The sequence below is a fragment of the Gorilla gorilla genome, chromosome 17 (genome assembly GCF_029281585.2).
Source record: "Gorilla gorilla gorilla isolate KB3781 chromosome 17, NHGRI_mGorGor1-v2.1_pri, whole genome shotgun sequence".
Classification (NCBI taxonomy): domain Eukaryota; kingdom Metazoa; phylum Chordata; class Mammalia; order Primates; family Hominidae; genus Gorilla; species Gorilla gorilla.
Genome location: NC_073241.2, coordinates 64467297 through 64486744, shown reverse-complemented (window position 1 = coordinate 64486744; position 19448 = coordinate 64467297). Strand labels below are relative to the sequence as shown.

The 19448-nt window shown below is 41.0% G+C and overlaps 2 protein-coding genes across 6 annotated transcripts in view; one reads left to right on the top strand and one right to left on the bottom strand.

Moving 5' to 3' along the window:
• ZSCAN30 (zinc finger and SCAN domain containing 30) overlaps positions 1-7597 on the top strand; it is a 41065-nt gene extending 33468 nt beyond the window's left edge. For all 4 annotated transcript variants that reach the window (XM_004059324.5, XM_019014058.4, XM_019014060.4 and 1 more), the window contains exon 4: positions 4272-7597. In XM_004059324.5, the coding sequence (XP_004059372.3) occupies positions 4272-5203 (932 nt within the window). In that variant the 3' untranslated portion in view covers positions 5204-7597. The remainder of the gene's footprint in view (positions 1-4271) is intronic.
• Positions 7598-9776: 2179 nt separating this feature from the next.
• ZNF397 (zinc finger protein 397) lies at positions 9777-18055 on the bottom strand. Of its 2 annotated transcripts, none has more exons than XM_019014056.4 (4): positions 17519-18055; positions 15694-16244; positions 15341-15482; positions 9777-13378 (listed from the first exon to the last, which is right to left on the bottom strand). In XM_019014056.4, exons 2-4 carry the CDS (start codon positions 16162-16164, stop codon positions 12330-12332), a joined length of 1662 nt encoding a protein of 553 aa, XP_018869601.2. In that variant the 5' UTR covers positions 16165-16244; positions 17519-18055; the 3' UTR covers positions 9777-12329. The 2 variants fall into 2 exon arrangements, with proteins under 2 accessions (XP_018869601.2, XP_018869602.2); XM_019014057.4 differs by having other exon boundaries at positions 15751-16244; positions 17519-18054.
• Positions 18056-19448: the final 1393 nt, after the last annotated feature.

Below are 19448 nucleotides of genomic sequence, written 5' to 3'. Positions count from 1 at the left end.
TTGTTATCCACCCGCCTCGGCCTCCCAAAGTGCTGGAATTACAGGTATGAGCCACCGTACCCAGCCTCCTGACCTTGTTTTAACTAAGCCTCTCACTCCCTCTGATCCCATCTGTGTTCTGTCTGTTTGAATATCTTGCCACTTTTCTCTGGACATGCTTCAGTTTCTCCACATTCATCTGAAGTTTGGGGATCAAGACAAAATAAAATACTCTAATGAGGATCTGATTGATTTAAAATATATTCACCCTCCAACTGTTATCTGTTACATTTTTTAACTTTTTATTTTCTTATTACTTCATAGTGGCAGTATGTTGTTGACTCAGTCACCATATCAGTAATAGTGGCTCTATCTCTCCAATGTCCTTGGACTTAGCAAAATTTACTCGTTCTCCATTTATGCGTGGTCCCATGGCCATAAATGGCCTTGACTGGGTTCCTGTTAAGTCTCCTTATGCTAGTCTCTTTTCAGTCTTGAAAGTCTTAGCCCTGCCTCTGAAGAATTAATGTGGATCCTTTTACAGCTTTCACCTAGGTCATGAGGTTTAAATTGTTGGAGAGGCCCACTGTGATATGACTGTAAGAGTCACCATGCCATTTTTACAACCTTGAGTTATAAGTTTCTTGTAGGTGCTTCACTAGCCTCATGATATGCCTTGCCAGAAGTAGAGCCTGAGATGGAGATTTGGGTGCAGGTGATTTATTGACGATGTGTTCTTCAGGAAAAATCTGTAATGGAGGGAGAGAAGCAGGATTAGGAAGGGAAAAGAGCAAGCAATGATGTGGTCTCAGTTACAGTCTAGCCTTGGTCTAATCCTTGGAGCATTTCATGGGCCGCTGAAGCATAATTGCACTGCAGAGTTGTCTCTTCTTGACGCAGAGATGGGGCAATGAAGGTGGAAGTTACTTCCTGGGCCAAGTGGCTCTCATTAGCCAGGGTAATTCTCCATAGAAGGAGGCATCTCTGTATAGTTAGGAGCTGTCTTAATCAGTTAGGACTGCTATAACAAAATACCATCAACTGAGTGGCTTGTAAACAACACGGATTTACTTCTCACAGTTCTGGAGGCTGAGAAGTTCAAGGTGCTAGCAGATTTTGTATTTGGTAAGGTCCCACTTTCTCATGGATGGCACCTTTTCACTGTGTCCTCATGTGGTGGAAGGGGCAAATGAGCACCATAGGGCCTATTTTATAAGGTCACTAAGCCCTCATGACCTAGTCACCTTCCAAAGGGCCGCACTTCCTAATACCATCACCTTGGGGGTTAGGACTTCAACATATGAATTTTGGGGAGACACAGACATTCACATCATTGGAGGAGCCAACATTCACAGTAGCTGAGGGAAGGAGGCATCATATTGGTAAAGGGGAACTGGGTGGGCAGTGGAGCATCACTGACATAGCATTAAGGCTAAAAGCATACTCGTCAATATGCAATTGAAGGCCACATCCCTAGTTAAAAGGATTTTAAACTAAACAGGATGGAATTGCTCACTGAACTGCTGAGCTGGCAGAACTCACTGAGGAGCCACCCCAGAGAACAAGTAAGAAAAGCAGGAGGTGTGTTAAAGAGAAAAGCTAGCTGGGTGTGGTGGCTCATGCCTGTAGTTCCATCACTTTGGGAGGCTGAGGCAGGAGGATTGCTTGAGACCAGGAGTTCAAGACCAGTCTGGGCAACATGGCAAGACCCCGTGTCTACAAAAAATTTTTTTAATTAACTGGATGCAATGATGCACACCTGTACTCTTAGTTACTGGGAAGACTGAGGTGGGAGGATCCCTTGAGTCAAGGATTTCAAGGCTGCAGTGGCTGATAATTGTACCACTGAACTCCAGCCTGAGTGACAGAGCAAGACTCTGTTTCAAAAACAAACAAACAAACAACAACAACAAAAACAGAAGAGCTCTTCTAACAGAGATACCTGTGCCTTATTTCTCCTCCAAAGAGCCTCTTATAAATCTGTACCCCACCCTCCAGCCACCAGACTTGGACCTGATTACGAATTAGTTTTCATTCTTGGGAGATAGTAATTGGGTTATCTCTATGCAAGTATTTCTGAATAATCAAGTGACCATTTCTTATTGTAATCTTTTTTTTTTTCTGTTTGAGACAGTCTTGTTCTGTCATGCAGTGGTGTGATCTTGGTTCACTGCAACCTCCACGTCCCTGGTTCAAGTGATTCTCGTGCCTCAGCCTCCCGAGTAGCTGGGATTACAGGCGTGCACCACCATGCCTGGCTAATTTTTTATACTTTTAGTAGAGATGGGGTTTTGCCATGTTGGCCAAGTTGGTTTTGAACTCCCCTGGCCTCAAGCGATCTGCCTGCCTCAGCCTCCAAAAGTGCTGGGATTACAGGTGTGAGCCACCGTGCCCAGTCTCTACTTGTAATCTCTATTTGTCTTTTCTAAGAATTACTCTAGTTAGCTATTTATTCCAACTTTTTAAATATAATAATAAATGTATAGTTGAACAAATAAAAATCTTGATGTCTTCCTGATGTATACATCTGAGGACAAAATTTTTCTCTGGTCTCATAATTTGACTTCATATAGTTACAGAATTTGAAGACGTATTTAAATCCCATAAGTTACATTGCTTTTCTAATTTTCATTGCCCTTAATTTTGTCCCTACACAATTATATTGCCACTTTATACCCTATAATTGATACTCTTAATAATTTGACCTATTTATTACTTTCAGAAAATTTCTCATTAGGTTGTTGGGTCTCTGACTTTAACCTATTTGGTACTTTTAATTTTTATGCCTCTATTGTATGCAAGTATATTTTTCATAAATGTTATCTTTTTGAATAAATGAAACAATGAATAATTTAAATTTCTATCTAAAATCCAAGGACAATATGAATTTTAGAGGTGATGTCGTCTGTGTTTAATTTCTGGTAAGGAATGGGGAAAACGGGAAGCCAGACAACCCTCTGCTTTGATCAGGTATCAATTGTGGTGCTTTATTGTTGTGTTTGAAGTGTTGTGAACTTAATATCAGAAATAGGTATTCATTTTTATATAAAAGCGTAATGCTTTTCCAAAGCCAAATTTAAATGATTTTTAAGTTATATTTTGTTTCAGTGCAACTACAGCCCTGCATCCTTCCAATGTGGAAGGCAGATAGCATAAAGATTACAAGTTTTGATGTTAAGAATGTTTATTTGAATCCTAACTCTTAACAATTATTACTTCTATGGCCTCACCTAGCTTCTCTGAGCCTCAGTTTCCTGATATGTAAAATGCATATACATTTAGAGGGCTTTTGGGAAGATGTATTTTTCAGAATAAAATAATTCAAGTTATATCAGCCATTTCTAGTTACTAGAAATCTCTAGATATAACTAGTAGATGGCTGATATAATATGCCCCATCTGTAGTAGCCTTCTGAGTTACTGTAGTTATCTAGAGAGATTTCCAGTAACTCATAACAGGAGACTACTAGAGATGGGGCATGTTTTGTGAGAGCCAGAAGGTCTGGCTCTGGGCAGTCATGTTTTTAGGTATAAATGCTCAAAGAAGGAGTTGTCTCCATCCCCTTCTTTGATACTTACACATTTTAAAAAGTAAAACTATAAGATTCTTTTGTATTCCATGGATGATTTAAGTGAAAATTTTTTTTTTAATGTTAAAAAAAATTCCCACCTGACCTGAGAATGAGTTAGGAACCTGTATTTCTTTTCTCTGGGTCTGTGTCTTATTCTATTTGCTTATAATTATTTAATTCATTTGGAACCTATCAGAATCTGAAATTGCCTTAATGCTTTCTAGTTGCTGCCCAGCTACCTCTGTTCAGTGCTAACTCCCAAAGCATTTCCTAATCGTATCTTCTGCTCTCCTATATTGATAGAAGACCACAGATTTAAGACTCTTAGATGTCTTTCTTTATCCTGATCATTCCTTTTAACCTTTTTTTCCTGATTATCTCATTACCTAAAAACGTATCTTCTCTAACCCAAGATTGTCTCCTAGCTTCCTGGTTTATCGCCAATATTCCTGTTTGTCACCATTCCCTCTAACTAATGTCTTTCCTTGTTCACCATCCCTCTTCTCCAATACTAATTCATTTCTTTGTCTACCTTACTCTCCAAGGGGGCCATATTTGGCTACCCCAGGCCACTTCTCTGAATTCTAGATTGGGAATCTAGTTTTGAGAACTGTCCTCCTAATAAGTAAATACCTATTTCATTGGGTTTGTGTTCCTGCTACAACAGTTTCTTCTGTCATGGGAAGTAAATGATACTTACACTTTCTATTCACATTTTTAGATGGCAGGATGGTGGCTGGCAAAGTGTTGATGGCAAAGCAAGAAATTGTTGAATGTGTAGCCTCAGCAGCTATGATATCACCAGGAAAACTTCCTGGAGAAACCCATTCCCAACAGATAGCTGAAGAAGCTTTGGGAGGTCTGGACAAGTCTAAGAAGCAAAAGGGAAATGCTTCAGGGAACAAACTCAGTCAGCTTCCTTCCCAGGACAGACATTTCAGTCTGGCAACCTTCAACAGAAGAATCCCCACAGAACACAGTGTCCTTGAATCTCATGAGAGTGAAGGAAGTTTCAGTATGAATTCAAATGATATTACACAACAGAGAGTTCACACTAGGGAAAAGCTCTATGAGTGCTTTGACTGTGGGAAGGCCTTTTGCCAGAGCTCAAAGCTGATTAGACATCAGAGAATTCATACTGGAGAGAGACCTTATGCATGTAAAGAATGTGGCAAAGCCTTCAGTTTGAGCTCAGACCTTGTTAGACATCAGAGAATTCATAGTGGTGAAAAACCCTATGAATGTTGTGAATGTGGAAAAGCCTTCAGGGGCAGTTCAGAGCTCATCAGGCATCGGAGAATCCATACTGGAGAGAAGCCTTATGAATGTGGAGAATGTGGGAAAGCCTTCAGCCGGAGCTCAGCCCTTATTCAGCATAAGAAAATTCACACTGGAGATAAAGGCTATGAATGTATTGCATGTGGTAAGGCTTTTGGTAGGAGTTCTATCCTTATTGAACATCAAAGAATTCACACTGGAGAGAAACCTTATGAATGTAATGAATGTGGAAAATCCTTCAATCAGAGCTCAGCCCTCACCCAGCACCAGAGAATTCACACTGGAGAGAAGCCTTATGAATGTAGTGAATGTAGAAAAACATTTAGGCATAGGTCAGGCCTTATGCAGCATCAGAGAACACACACCAGAGTTTAACTCTATGGGTAAGAGTTGTACAATTGTGAAATGCAAGGAGTTCACTGTAGGGGTGAGACTCCACAGGAAAGAAAAGTTTCCTGAGAGCAGAACTTCTGTCCTTCCCGCCCAGTTCGGTACTATAAGAAGACATCCACACAAAGATGTTTGTTTGATTATTGAAGTGTTAAATGGAAGAAAAATGTTACCCAAGTCTTCTCCAAAAAGAATGGTAGATATTTCCTTGAAATGCCTAACCCATTTCTGGATGAGACTCATCAATATCCCCTTCACTCCACTCTCTGCCAACTCAGATATAATTTCCATTGGGCACCTTCACAGCAATGCCAGGATTGGGGCAGAGATCCTGAAAGAGCTTCTTATAAAATGGCAAATGTGCCTGGCAAGAGCATTTGTATTTTGGCAGGTGGAGGCATGTGCTGAGAGTTATTCAACTATCTGAAATGTTGAATTGGGAGGTTGTGAAAATATTGAATTATGCTATTAGTTTAATAATATCTGAGGCAGTAAAATAGTACCTGAGGAATGGTGCCTCATTCTGCCCCCTTGCCAGTTGTCTCCTCAATCCTGAGCTTCCTGCTGAGGTTAATTCAAGTCTACTTGTTTATTGAGCACCTGCTATGTGCTAGGCATTGAGGTAGACCTGGTCATTGCCCTCCCAGAGTTAAGGGTTAATAGGATATGCATATATACTAAACAGTAATTACAGTAAAATGTGGTAAGTGCTTTGGTAGGAAAAATGCGGGTTTCCATCAAAGTGTACATGGCAGGGATACCTAAATCTGGTCTATGAGTCACTAAAGACTTCCTGGATATGATGGTATCTCAGACGTAAAGGTGGGTAGAAGGTAGCAAGCACAGGGGAGAAGAGAACAGGATCTGGAGACACTCCATCAAGACTCTTCTCTACTGCAGAAATTGTCATAGACCTAATTTTAAAAAAATGAATCTGAGGGAGTAATTCAACAAATATTTATTGCCCTCAAGTGTAATAGCTCAGGGCCTGCAAGCCTGGTAAGGAGGGGTGTGGGCAGGGAATGGGGAATAGCAGAGCCTGGGAAGGCAGATCACTGTGTTCCTTTATACTTCCCACTGCCTGAGTCCCAGAGTCATGGGACACAAACACTCCAGTCCCCACTGTCTCTCTAGCCTCTGATATGCATTCTTTCCCTGTGTATATACATACATGCCTTTTCCCATAAAATGCACCAGTCTCTCACCACACTAATTCTGAGTACTTCAGAGTCTCGCAGGTCATTCTGGGTCTAGAATAGGCTCCCCAACTCAGTGATTATAAGTAGGAAGAGGAAAAGCAACACATGGGGATTCTGAGCCAGGCTTTATGACAACTAATTCCTGCTGGAGAGAAGAGTCCTGATGATGGGCTGTCTCCAGATCCTATCTTATCTTCATGTCATTGTATGGGCTATAACCTCTGCCTGTAACTCTCTCTGCTAATTTTTATTTTGGCAGTTTTAATTAACCCACAATTGCTGAGGGCAATTAATACCTAAAAGAAAGTTTGATTCCTCTTCTAAGATATCCTAGGTAGTGTCATTTCTAAAGAAGACTTGGTGATCACTGCTTGTATTAGTCCATTTTCACAGTGCTATGAAGATACTACCTGATACTGGGTAATTTATTTAAAAAAAAAGAGGTTTAATTGACTGACAGTTCTGCAGGGCTGGGGAGGCCTCAGGAAACTTAAATCATGGTGGAAGGCGAAGGGGAAGCAAGCACCTTCTTCACAAGGTGGCAAGAGAGAGTGCAGGGGAAATGCCAGGCACTTATCAATCAGCCGAATCTCATGAGAATTTCACTATCATGAGAACAGCAAGGGGGAAATCTGCTCCCATGATCTAATCACCTCCCACCACGACCCTCCCTCAACACCTGGGGATTACAATTGGAGATTTGGGTGGGGACACAAGAGCCAAACCATATCACTGCTGTTGTGGGTAATAGGGGAGGTGAAATTGGGGGGACAGTTCGGCCTCTTTGCGTCCAGAGGTTGTGCAGTTATCGAGTGAGGTCGATCAGAAGTCTAAAGGGATCTTTCAAATGGATAGTGAGTTGCCTTTTCCTACAGGTGACAATCAGAGATTTAATGTTTTAAGTATCATTTAATAGGTTTTTCTCCTGATTGTGAATTGTAAGTGTTGGTAATACAGAAAATGAGAAAGTATAAACCACCCCCAATCCCATTGCCGATAGAAACGTTAACATTTTGGAGTACTTTCTATTAGTGTTTATTTTTCCCAATCCTAGTATTTTTAGTAAAACTACTGTTTAGTAAATGATTTTTGGTAACTAATTTCAAAATTTATACTTCAACCATTTATTATTAGAATGTAATGCAAGATGTACTGCAATAAAACTTGAGTTTTAAAAGTTTGCTTTGAAATTATTCATTCAGGAATACGGAACACAATAACATGAACAGAGATAATGCTAGGACGATGGGGAAGAGGTTGTGGGAAGAAGATAGGGAATTGGTGTTCTCAGTTTCTGTTTTCTGGGCCAAAAAATGTCAGGAAACTAAAATAGTCTCTGGGGCTGCAGTTAACCAAAGTGAGGGGGCATCTGAGATTTAGTTGTTGTTGGAGGACAATGGGAATGAGAGCAAGAAGGAGCCTCTTAAACACAAACACGTCCTGTGTTCACCAGAATTAGGACTCTCTCTTCCCTTTAGTGGAGGTGGCTGTATGCACCAGACTGGAATCTCCAACACTAATTGCTGAGAATGACCAAGCTTAGACCTGTGGACCTGCCATGACCACCTCCTCCTTCAGCAGGTCTTCAATGAGCTTGGAGAGATGAGGGTCAGATTTGCTTTAAATTTCCAATCCTTTCAGCTGGATGTATTAGTTGCAGGCTATGGAAATGAGGGAAGGGGAAAGGCAGGAAATCAAAGTTAAGTACACTGCCTAAATTGCACATTATCTTTTAAAATCTGTGTAAGACTCATTTAAGGTAGACATTATTATTCCCTGGACTGCTTCTATACCAAGAGAAACAGGACAGCCCTGAGCAGAAGGGAAAGGCATGAATTACTTTTCTTCCAAGCAAGAGTGGTGAAGACGAAAAAATTTCCTTTAACATCCACCCTATATTGGTGCCCCTTCCATTTCATAAAAAGTGGAATGTTGAAGCTTTGACCATAAGAGATCATCTACATCAGCTCCTTTAAGTGAGGGTCTAGAGTTGGAAGATGACTTGCTTATGGCTACGGAATACATGGAAAAATTCTAATAATCAAAGATCTCCACTTCAAAGCTATTGCTTTTCTCAACTGTAAATCTTTCAGGCAAGAATTCCTTTTGCACCCAGATTTATACTTTGTAGACTTTTTAATATACTAGGTGTGAGATGGTTATGTTTACCATTGTCATTTTACCAGTGATGAAGGGATCAGAGTTAACAAGTTAGCTAATTTCCTGAAACTTGGAAGAGACAAGAGATGCTATGAAAAGCAAGTGCTTTAAAAATATTTTCTCAAGTATCCTGGGATTCCATTCACTCTTGCCCCCTAATTTTAAGAGTATTAGAGGTTTACTATAGAAAAATTTGGAAAACACAAAAAAGCACAAGAAAAAAATTACATCACCTACAACCTCAGCACCCACAGATAACCAGTATAGCACTTTGAGTTTATGTTTTCAGTATTTTTAATACATAAATATATATTTTACATAGGATCATACTGTACATATTGTTTTATAGTATTTTTACTTAACAATATATCATGAATACTTCATTTAATATTGACATCAGTTTTTTTTTTTTTTTTTTTTTGAGACACAGTCTCACTCTGTCACCCAGGCTGGAATACAGTGGTACAATCTCGGCTCACTGCAACCTCCACCTCCCGGGTTCAAGCAATTCTCCTGTCTCAGCCTCCCAAGTAGCTGGGACTACAGGTGCATGCCACCACACCAGCTAATTGTTTTGTATTTTTAGTAGAGACGAGGTTTCACCATATTGGTCAGGCTGGTCTCGAACTCCTGATCTCAGGTGATCCACCCGCCTCAGCCTCCCAAAGTGCTGGGATTACAGGCATGAGCCACTGTGCCTGGCCTGTGACATCAGTTTTAACAGTTTCAGGATTTTGTGTACATTCATGATGGTTACTGAAACATACATTTCCAGGTACAATTTCAAAGTCAAAAGGCAATGCTTAAGGCTTCTGGTATTGATTGCCAAAGATGGTATGTATTTATTCATGTCTTACCAGCAGCATTAGAGTCCGAATGTCCCTGAATCCGTCTGTTTTATAAGGAAAAGTGTCATCTCAACTCTTGCTTTAATATACATTTTAACTGTAGTGAGGTTGAACATTTATTGTTCATTGGCACTTATTTTGTGATTTCCCTACTTAAGTAGCATTTTTTTTCTATTAGAACTTTCTTATGGGGAGAGAGTATACTGAAGTGGCTCCACAGTCAGGTTGTGGGTTCAAAGTCTGACCTCCCCACTTTGTAGATATATGACCTTTAGCCTTCATTTCCTCATCTGCTACATATGTGCTGAGAAATAACAATAGTAAGTATATACAAAGCCCTTAGCAAGTATCTATTACATTTACTTTTTTCCTTTTTTTTTTTTGGTTTGGAGACAGGGTCTTGCTCTCCCAGGCTGGAGTGCAGTGGTGTGATCTTGCCTCACTGAAGCCTCGACCTCCCGGGCTCAAGCGAACCTCTCACCTCAGCCTCTCAAATACTTGGGTCTACAGGCATGCACTACCATGTCTGGCAAATTCTGTTTATTTTTTATAGAGATGGAGTCTCACTATGCTGCCCAGGCTCGGCTTGAACTCCTAGACTCAAGCAATCCTCCAGCCTTGGCCTCCCAAAGTGCTGGCATTATAGGTGTGAGCCACTGTGCTTGGTCTATCTATTACATTGCTTTCTGACATACAGTAGAGCTTTCTTATATAAAGAGTATTTCCATTTTACAATTCCTACTTTACATCCTACCTTTTCAGTTTGTTCAGGTCTTTATCTATGGAAAAGGAGGAAAACAAGAGTTGAGTAGCTCTTACCACGTATTTTAATATCTTATATCTTTTCCAAATAATCCCATCCATTTTTTCCATATTCTCTCCCTAAACATGGGCATTTAGGCCTCCTGCTGTTCTTACTGGTTAGCACATGTCCACTGATGTACGCCCCAATAAGAGCATTACTTCTCTTTGCTTCTTTTTATCCTCATGAAAATTCTTTTTCTATGCACGTGATTCTAGATTTCCATACAGATTTGTTTTTGGTGTGGTGTGTTATTCTTCCGACCTATTAGGTCTTTTGAATATGTCTTTGTGTTGCTGGTTAACCTGTACAACATTCCATCTTACACTAAGCATCAGTCTAAATATTCTCTTCCTGCTAGGCCCCTCAGAAAAGGGAAGTCTCGACTGACTGTGACCATTAGTTTCAGTTGTCACTTCCTTTTAGCATTGTCTTTAATAAAATTTGCAAAAGATGGCTGGGCGCCATGGCTCACGCCTGTAATCCCAGCACTTTGGGAGGCCGAGGCGGGCGGATCACCTGAAATCGGGAATTCGAGACCAGCCTGACCAACATGGAGAAACCCTGTCTTTCCTAAAAATACAAAATTAGCCAGCTGTGGTGGTGCATGCCTGTAATCCCAGCTACTCAGGAGGCTGAGGCAGGAGAATCGCTTGAACCCGGGAGGCAGAGTTTGCGGTGAGCCAAGATCATGCCATTGCACTCCAGCCTGGACAACAAGAGCGAACTCCATCTCAAAAAAAAAAAAAAAATTGCCAAAGATATTGTGAAATACTGGTGACATGAGACAAAACTGAACATGTGCGAGGTGCCCATAGAATGCCACAGACCCAGCAACTGACAAATATTTTTTGAGCACCAAAGCCCAAGGGAATGTACTAGGAATTGTGGGCGTATAGCCCCAGAAACAAATGATATGGCAGCTTCTGATCCAGAGCATTGGGAACTTTAAGAAACCTGACAGCAGCTCTGATACTGTCTTTAGAATCAAAGGAGAATAGAGTCTTAACACTCTAACAGACTCTTGAGGTATAGGCTGGGCTCTTTCTCACCCTCATTCCCACCACCACCCTCATGGAAGTTCTAGGATAGCCTACAGGTTGGGCAAGGAAACCACATATTTGCCCTTTCCCTGGGGTCACATAAACCAAGACAAAGCTCTTGACTACCCTGTGGCCCAAGGGCTCCAGGTTTTGTCTATTAACAGGAACTTCTCCATTGGCACTGCTTAAGAGTCTGGCCAGACCCAGACTTCTCTGACAGACAAGACCTCACTACAACAGGAACTCAAGGAATGCTCCACACTTTGTTTCTGGCCTTTGGCTACTGTTCTTTACTGGGGTACCACTTCCCTGGAGTACCACCTTGGCTAACTCCTCCTCATCCTTCAGGCCATTTCCCCCATTTCCTTATTCAAGGCTGAGTCAGGTGCTCCTTAAGGTCACATAGGAGCATTCCACTTTCACTGCCTGTTTGGCTGCCTTGCCCATTAGACTGTAGAGATTACAGTCTTGTTTCCCCTGTATTCCTAGTTCCTGGGACAAAGTAGGTACTCAAAAAATAACCTTTGGGTAAATTATATTCTTTCTTCTCACGCCTATCTAATTCCTGGCCTGCCCTGGGCTCAACAAATCATTGATGAAGCCATTTCCCCACCTTTCCTGCTGCTCTGTCACTGTTCTTTATTGGGTCAGTTTTTTTTGTTTTTTTAGTTCCTGAGACAAAGTGCCTCACACAGTCCACACCAGCCCCATAACCTGGCACACTAACAATCAGATGCAGTGACAGAGCCTGGGTTGCTATATTCATGACACTTTCATACAAAATGAGGTTTCAATGTTACATTCCCACTTTTCGTATTTCCTGAGTATTCCTAATAAGAGCTGGAAGTAATGATTCTTCTGTATTCTGTTCTGATTAGTCACAGGAAAAGCTTTCAAGGGACACTTTACATTAGCACTGGGAAATGCTGCACAAAGCAAGCTAGACTCAAGATCTAGTATTTTATAACTTTTATGGAGTTTTGCTCCAAAGTAAACTCTTTTGACTAACAAACATAAAAATCTGACTGAAGTATTTACACTATTCACAGTATTCACAAATTACTTTATAGTGTGGACTCTTTGATGGCGCATAAGGACTGATCTGTGCCTGAAAGCCTTCCCACATTCATTACATATATAAGCTTCATCCCCAGAATGAATTCTCTGATGCTGAACAAGGGCTGAGCTCCTTTTGAAAGTTTTGCCACATTCATTACACTGATAAGGTTCCTCTCCACTATGAATTCTCTGATGTCTGATAAGGTTTGAGCTCAAACTGAAAGCTTTTCCACATTCATTACATTCATAGGGTTTCTCTCCACTATGTATTCTCTGATGAGTAATCAGCTCTGAGCTCTGCCTGAAAGCTTTTCCACATTCATTACATTCATAGGGTCTCTCTCCTGTGTGAATTCGCTGATGTCTAATGAGTTTTGAGCTCTGGCTAAAGGTTTTCCCACATTCATTACACTCATAAGGTTTCTCACCAGTGTGAATTCTTTGATGTATAATGAGATATGAACTTTGACTGAATGCTTTGCCACACTCATTACATTTACAAGCTTTCTCACCAGTATGGATTTTCCGATGTCTAATGAGGGCTGAGCTCTGATTGAAAGCTTTCCCACATTCACTACATTCATATGCTTTCTCACCACTATGAATTCTCTGATGAATAATAAGATAGGACCTCAAACTAAAGGCCTTCCCACACTGGTTACATTTATAGGGCTTTTCTCCAGTATGGATTCTCTGATGTTGTGTTAGAGAGGAATGCTGCTTGAAGCTGTGCCCACATACATCACATCTATAAGGTCTCTCTTCTGGAGGAACTTTCTGACACATTATAGAGTCTGTAGTTAGAATCAAGCATCTTTCAGCCTCATCATAAAGGTCTCTCTTTCCTAGAGATTTGTTTGTGAAGATCACTTGACTAAAACTGCCCCCTTGGGAAGGAGATCTTAGTTTCTCCCCTGTAGCACTTCCTTGCTTCCACACTAAATTGCTTTCATGCTCACTAATTCCTCGAAATGAAGGTTCCTGAGGGAGTCCCTGTGATTTTTCTTCTGAGATGCCCTCTTTTGTTGCTGTTTCACTGTTCTCACAATCTGAAACAATAAGTAGCAAAAAAACAGATATTACATTTCTCTTGTCACCGTCAAAACTTTCTACATGAGAGAAAACAGAAGCTTCTACCTACAAAGATGTCACTGTCCTCCAGTATCTTTTTTTTCAACTGGCCAAAAGAGGGTCTCTCTTATCTAATAATAAAGTCTACATCTACACTTCGAATTCCATCCTTTCCTGCCTCTTTTGAGACATCAATTGATAAATTACCTACAATTTTTTTCTACTATTTACAATCTCTTTCTCAACTGATTCCTGTTCATCAGCTTTTAAATAAGCTTAAGTGTCTCTCTCCTTTTAAAATCAACCTTCTTGCCTACATATCTCCCTCAAGCAACCTCACTCTCTCTCATAGTGGTTTCACAACCTCACTCTCTCATAGTGATTTCTTGAAAGAGTTGTCTGCAGCCTTTCAAGTGAAAGTATCCTCATTCCACAATCTGGTTTCTGCCTTACTGTCCTCCCCCGCCCCCCACCGCCCCGTCCCCTACTTCCACTGATACTACTCTCATCAAGATCACTTCATAGCTCTTTAATCCAACAGGTACTTTCTAGATTATTACTTAGCCTCTCTGTAGCATTGACACTGAGGATCACACCTTCCTTCTAGAGACATTCTCTTCCAGTGATATTAGCCTGATTTCTGTGGCTGTTCCTTCTTAGATTCTAGGGTAAATCACTCAAACACGAGCGTTCCTCCAGATTCTGTTTTGGGCTCTCATGTATCCTTACTCTACAAACTCTCTACCCTTGGCTTCCATTACATCTTACATTGTAAGCTATTGTCTGACTAATGTCTGCCCAGATCCCCAATTATATCCATATTTTATTAAGCTCTAGTCTTATGCTAATTGGGCATTTTACTTTTGAATATTTCACAAGCACCAAATGTACCAACCTAAACACATCATCAGATGTATGTGTTTTTCCTTATGTTTTCTCATTCACATGAACAGTACTACCATTAACCAGATTGCTGAAGACTGAAACCTCAGTATCATCCTCCTCTCCCTCACACTCTAGTTCTAATAATTATCAGATGTTGCAAAACAACTTAAATGCTGATGAACAGGAGTCAGCTTTTATGTTCTCCACCGCTCACCATAACACACATTGATTGAATACACTGTGGCCACTTGGATTACAGCAGTCTCTAATAGGACTATACTCTTGCCTTCCTCACATGATTCTCCATTTGCAGCTAACTTCTAAACTACAAATCAAACTATGTCACTCCTTGTCCAAAATCCTTCAACTGCATCCCACTGCACTTAAGAAACTATACAAACAAATTAGCATGACATACAGGTCTTCATGACTTGGATCCTATTTTCCTCTCTGGTTCTTCTCTTACCACCTGTCAATTCTCCATTCAAGTCAAATTAAACTACCTGCAATTTTCAGAATGGGTTATATTCTCACACCTTCGGGATGGTATGGCCTTTACTTGGGCTACTCCTCCTCGCACCTATTTACCTGGCTTTCTCTTACTCATAGTTCAAGTCTTAGCTTAGATTTTCTTCCTTCAGGAAGTGTTCCTTGATCCTCTAAGATTGGGTTAGGTGCCTTTAGATGTGCTCCAACAGTACCCACTGCCTACTTATATTCTATAATTTACTACATTGCAACTGCCTTTTTATTTGTCCATCACCCACCTAGACCTGAAACCTCTCCTGGGGCCTACCACAGTACCAGACATGTATTGACACTTTATAAAGTTACAACATAATGAAATGAATGAATGAATAACAGGGAAACTCACACAGGAGGGCTGACAGCAATTCATGAGGGGTGAATACAAAGCCGCTAAAGCGAGCACCTCTGGTTTAGAATAATAAAGGTGATGCTCACATGTGGCAAGTTTGTCAAGTGCAATTAATTCTGCATTCTCAAAAACAGAGGCCTAAGTGTCAAGAGTTTCCAGATGATTTCCCATTCCTCACCACTTTTAGGGGAAAGGCATGGTTTCCAGGATTTCAGCTGTGTCTTTAAGGGCTGGAGGTGGATGTCTGTTGACTCTTGGGATGCTCTGAGACATGTTAAATCCTTCCATGGCACTGCTGGTCCCTGTGGACTAGCTGGGACCTGAAATCAGTAAAATATGGTTAGCTTTGTGAGAAAATCCCTAGGAAAACTTGCTTAGTAAAAATCTCAAAGAGGTCAATGATGACATCTCCAGGGATTGAAGGACAGGGGAAAAAGACCATTCAAGGGTATAGACAAGTATGGCTCTATTAGTCACTTCAGGTTAGGGTTCAGTAGAGACATAAAAATTTTTATCCTACTGTTATGATACCATTACATGCTCCAGGCTGTAAATTCCTTTTCCCACATCACTTTTCTCTGTTCCCACCTGCTGCCCTGGGTCATCAAACTCCCTCTCTAAATCCTCCAACAGGGTCACAGCTTCCTCGCCGCTTTCTGGATTATGTTGCTGAACCCAGATCTGCAGCTCCTCAGGCAGAATGCTCAGGAACTGCTCCAGTACCAGCAGTTCTAAGATCTGCTCCTTTGTGTGCAACTCTGGCATTAGCCACTGATAGCAAAGTTCCTGGAGTCGGCTCAGAGCCTCCCGGGGCCCAGGTGTCTCCTGGTAGCAAAACTTTCTGAATTGCTGACGAAACAATTCTTGGCAGGATTGAGTACTCCCATTCTGCTTAAATTTCTCATCCCAGGAAAAGTTATCTTCTACTTTCACTAGTATTAGTTCTTGTTCCGGAGGATCCTGAGGTATCAGGGTTGAAATCACTCCAGATTCCACAGCCATTCTTGGCTGAAACAGCTTAGCAAAAAGCTCAGTACAACTGGTTCTGTGCTTGAGAAGGAGTGTGAGTAATCTCTTCTTTCCTGAAGGATATAAAAGCAGTTAACTTACAGCAATCAATAAAATCTCTAAGTACTTGTAATAATAAAGATGAGTAACTTTAGTAATATATTGAAAAGGAGTAGATTTGGGGCCATCACTAAATAAAACAATAATGAGATGATAAACTAAAAATCATTAACCTCAATTAGTGTCTCCCATTATGAAGAATTCCTACCACTAATGTTAGAAAAAACTATTTTAGAAGCCTAAGAATGTGAATGCAACATTAACATCAATCACATAGTGAAAAAATTTCCTTTCCAATTCTCTTTCAATTCTGATTGTATCAAGGAGAAAAGTCTATCTTTAACATGTATGTATTAATAGAACTTGTAGAACTCTCTTTTAAATAAAATACAGGCTTCAGAATCAGACTTCCAAGGGTAAAAATATTTAGGCAGAATTTAGTAATACTGATTTTAAACATTTATTTTTACTTACTTTCTATCTAAAGCAAGTAATGTTGATTTTCATTTAAGGCAGTAATAACTTTTTTTAAAAGTTCACATTAAACATGAGTTGATGTAAATATTGGATATTTGTCATTTGATCGCATTTGGTGTTTACCGAATTACTTCAACAAACACTGAGGCACTTACTGAGCATTAGGTTAAGATTTTTGCTTATGAATAAACGAGTCTACAGAGGAATTGACCAAGAACCAAGACGTATCTGTAAAATGCTTACCATGTGTTCAAAAACATGATAGGTATCACATACACAAAAGAAGCAAAAAGATGCGTATCAGTTCTGAAAAAGCTTAGAATATGCCAAGACTAAAAATGTTCAAAAGCAAAATATGTTAACAAATAGGTATTAAATGTTGTGACACAGACCAAACTTGACCTGCTTTTAGGATGGCGAGATATCGATAGGAATGTATGCCCTTAGTTTGTCAGGACAGATGAGTAAAATTCATTCCTCACACTACGGTTAACGTTAGAGATTAATTAGAATATTTAGCCTACAAATTTAAGGTTTAACCAGTCCGGCCGCACTAACTAGCCCTTCTATTTTTATATCCTTGGTTAAACCGCAGCATTTGCGAAGTCACGGGGTCAGCGGAACTGCGTTTTCCTTTGGAAAGCAGGAGTTTGAGTGCTGGCCTCCTCTGAGTTCCCCAGTCGCTTGGAGACGCCGCGCGGGCTAAGGGGCCGCGACCTGGGGATGGGCAGGCCGAGGAGCGGGGCTCCTCCACTGTCCGGCGCGCGCTCCCAACCCCACCTCCCTCTTCCTAGGGGCCCACGTCCCTCACCGCGAAGCCCAGGAGCGGCCAGGAAATGAGCCGCCCACCCCGAGCTGCAAGCCACAAAGACCGGAAGTGCGCGTACGCAGTGTTCCGCTCTCGCGCCCTTCGGGTCCTCCGCCGCCCCGCCCCTTGCTCTGAGGTAGCCAATCAGAGCCGCGGGCTCTACCGTTTCCACCGCCTTCTCCAGGTAGCCGCTAGCCCGGCGGAACGTCCAAGCCCAGGGAAGGGTGCGCTAGGAGTCGGGGGTCCTTGTGAGCGGCGGCACCTGGAGGGTCCAGCATCTCGCCTGGGCCGTTCCCACCCTGGCTTTCTCCTGGCACCACCCATCATTGTTGGTGTCAAGTAATTCCCGAATCTCACTCCCAATTTTCCATTAAAATATTCAGATTTTCGGCCGGGCGCGGTGGCCGAGGCGGGCGGATCACGAGGTCAGGAGATAGAGACCATCCTGGCTAACATGGTGAAACCCCGTCTCTACTAAAAATACAAAAATTTAGCCGGGCATGTTGGCGGGCGCCTGTAGTTCCAGCTACTCAGGAGGCTGAGGCAGGAGAATGGCGTGAACCCGGGAGGCGGAGCTTGCAGTGAACTGAGATGTGCCACTGCACTCCAGCCTGGGCGACAGAGCGAGACTCTTGTCTCAAAAAAAAAAAAAAAAAAAAAAAAACCTCAGATTTTCCTGTGATTCCAGTTCTTTTCCGACAAAAGTAAGTGTAAGGATGAATAGGCTGAACAAAAACTAACAGCCACTTATATTGCTTTTGCCTATGAGTATCACTGGAGCCTTACAACAGTTCTGTGCTGTGGCTATATAATCCCAAATTTACAGCCGTAGACATCGCCCAAAGTCAGGCAACTTGTGACCAGGGACGTCCACGTCCCCATAGTTCAAGGAGACTGGTATCGTAGACTCCTGGAGCCTATCTTAGGGTCTTCCCGTTCTTCAGTGGAAGCTTGCTGGTATTGTCTCACTGTTTAAATTTTTCTTTGGCTATTTAGTCGGTGAAAAATGATGCCTCATGTTTCAACTTTGTGAGCTTAAGATGGTCCCCCTTCATGTTTATTGACCATTTATGGTTCTTCAGAGATGGCTTTTCCCATTTAAAAAATTAAGGGAGTAAAATTTTTCTTTTTTATTTGTGAGAATTTTTTGCTTATTAAGGATAGCAACTAATTTGTTGCAAATCGTTTCCCATTTATTTGTATTTATTTTTAAAATGTTACATTTTACATGTTTAAATGTTACATATTTTTTAAATGTTATATTAAAAAAGTACACAGGATACTAACAAAGCGATACATACATACTTAGAAACAAATTCTCCTTTGTGAGCCAAGATTTAAAACACATATTTGAGAAAAATGTTCGTTAGCATTCAAAGCTATTAGTGACTCACTAAATAATTTTATCATTGTGAAATGACTACAGCAATTTTACAAAGCAAAAAACCAAATAATATTAATTTGTTTATAAATTATTAATTGCTTCATAATGAACCACTTCAAGACTTAGTGACTAAAAACAGCAGATGTTTTATTGCTCACAGTTCTGTTGCCAGGAATTCAGGAAGGGCTTAGCGGAGATGGCTAGTCTGCTTTATGATGTGTCAGCTATCTTCACTTAACTGGGGTGGAAGGTCCAAGATGGCTTCACTCAAATTGCTGAAGTCTTGGTGTTGCCTCTTGGTTGAAGTTACTTGATTCTTCTCCACAAGGCCTTTCTCCATTCAGGAGTTTAGCCTAAGCTTTCTTACATGGTGACCGGTCTCCAAGAGAGTTAAGGAGGAGGAAAGATGCTAATTCTCTTAAAGCCTGAGTCTGGAACTGGCATTATATTTTTCTGCAGTATTCCATGACAAAAGGACTAGAATGGTGGAAAAGGGAAATAGACATTAAGCAGCTTGATCATAGGAGGAAATTTTGGCAGTTATCTTTG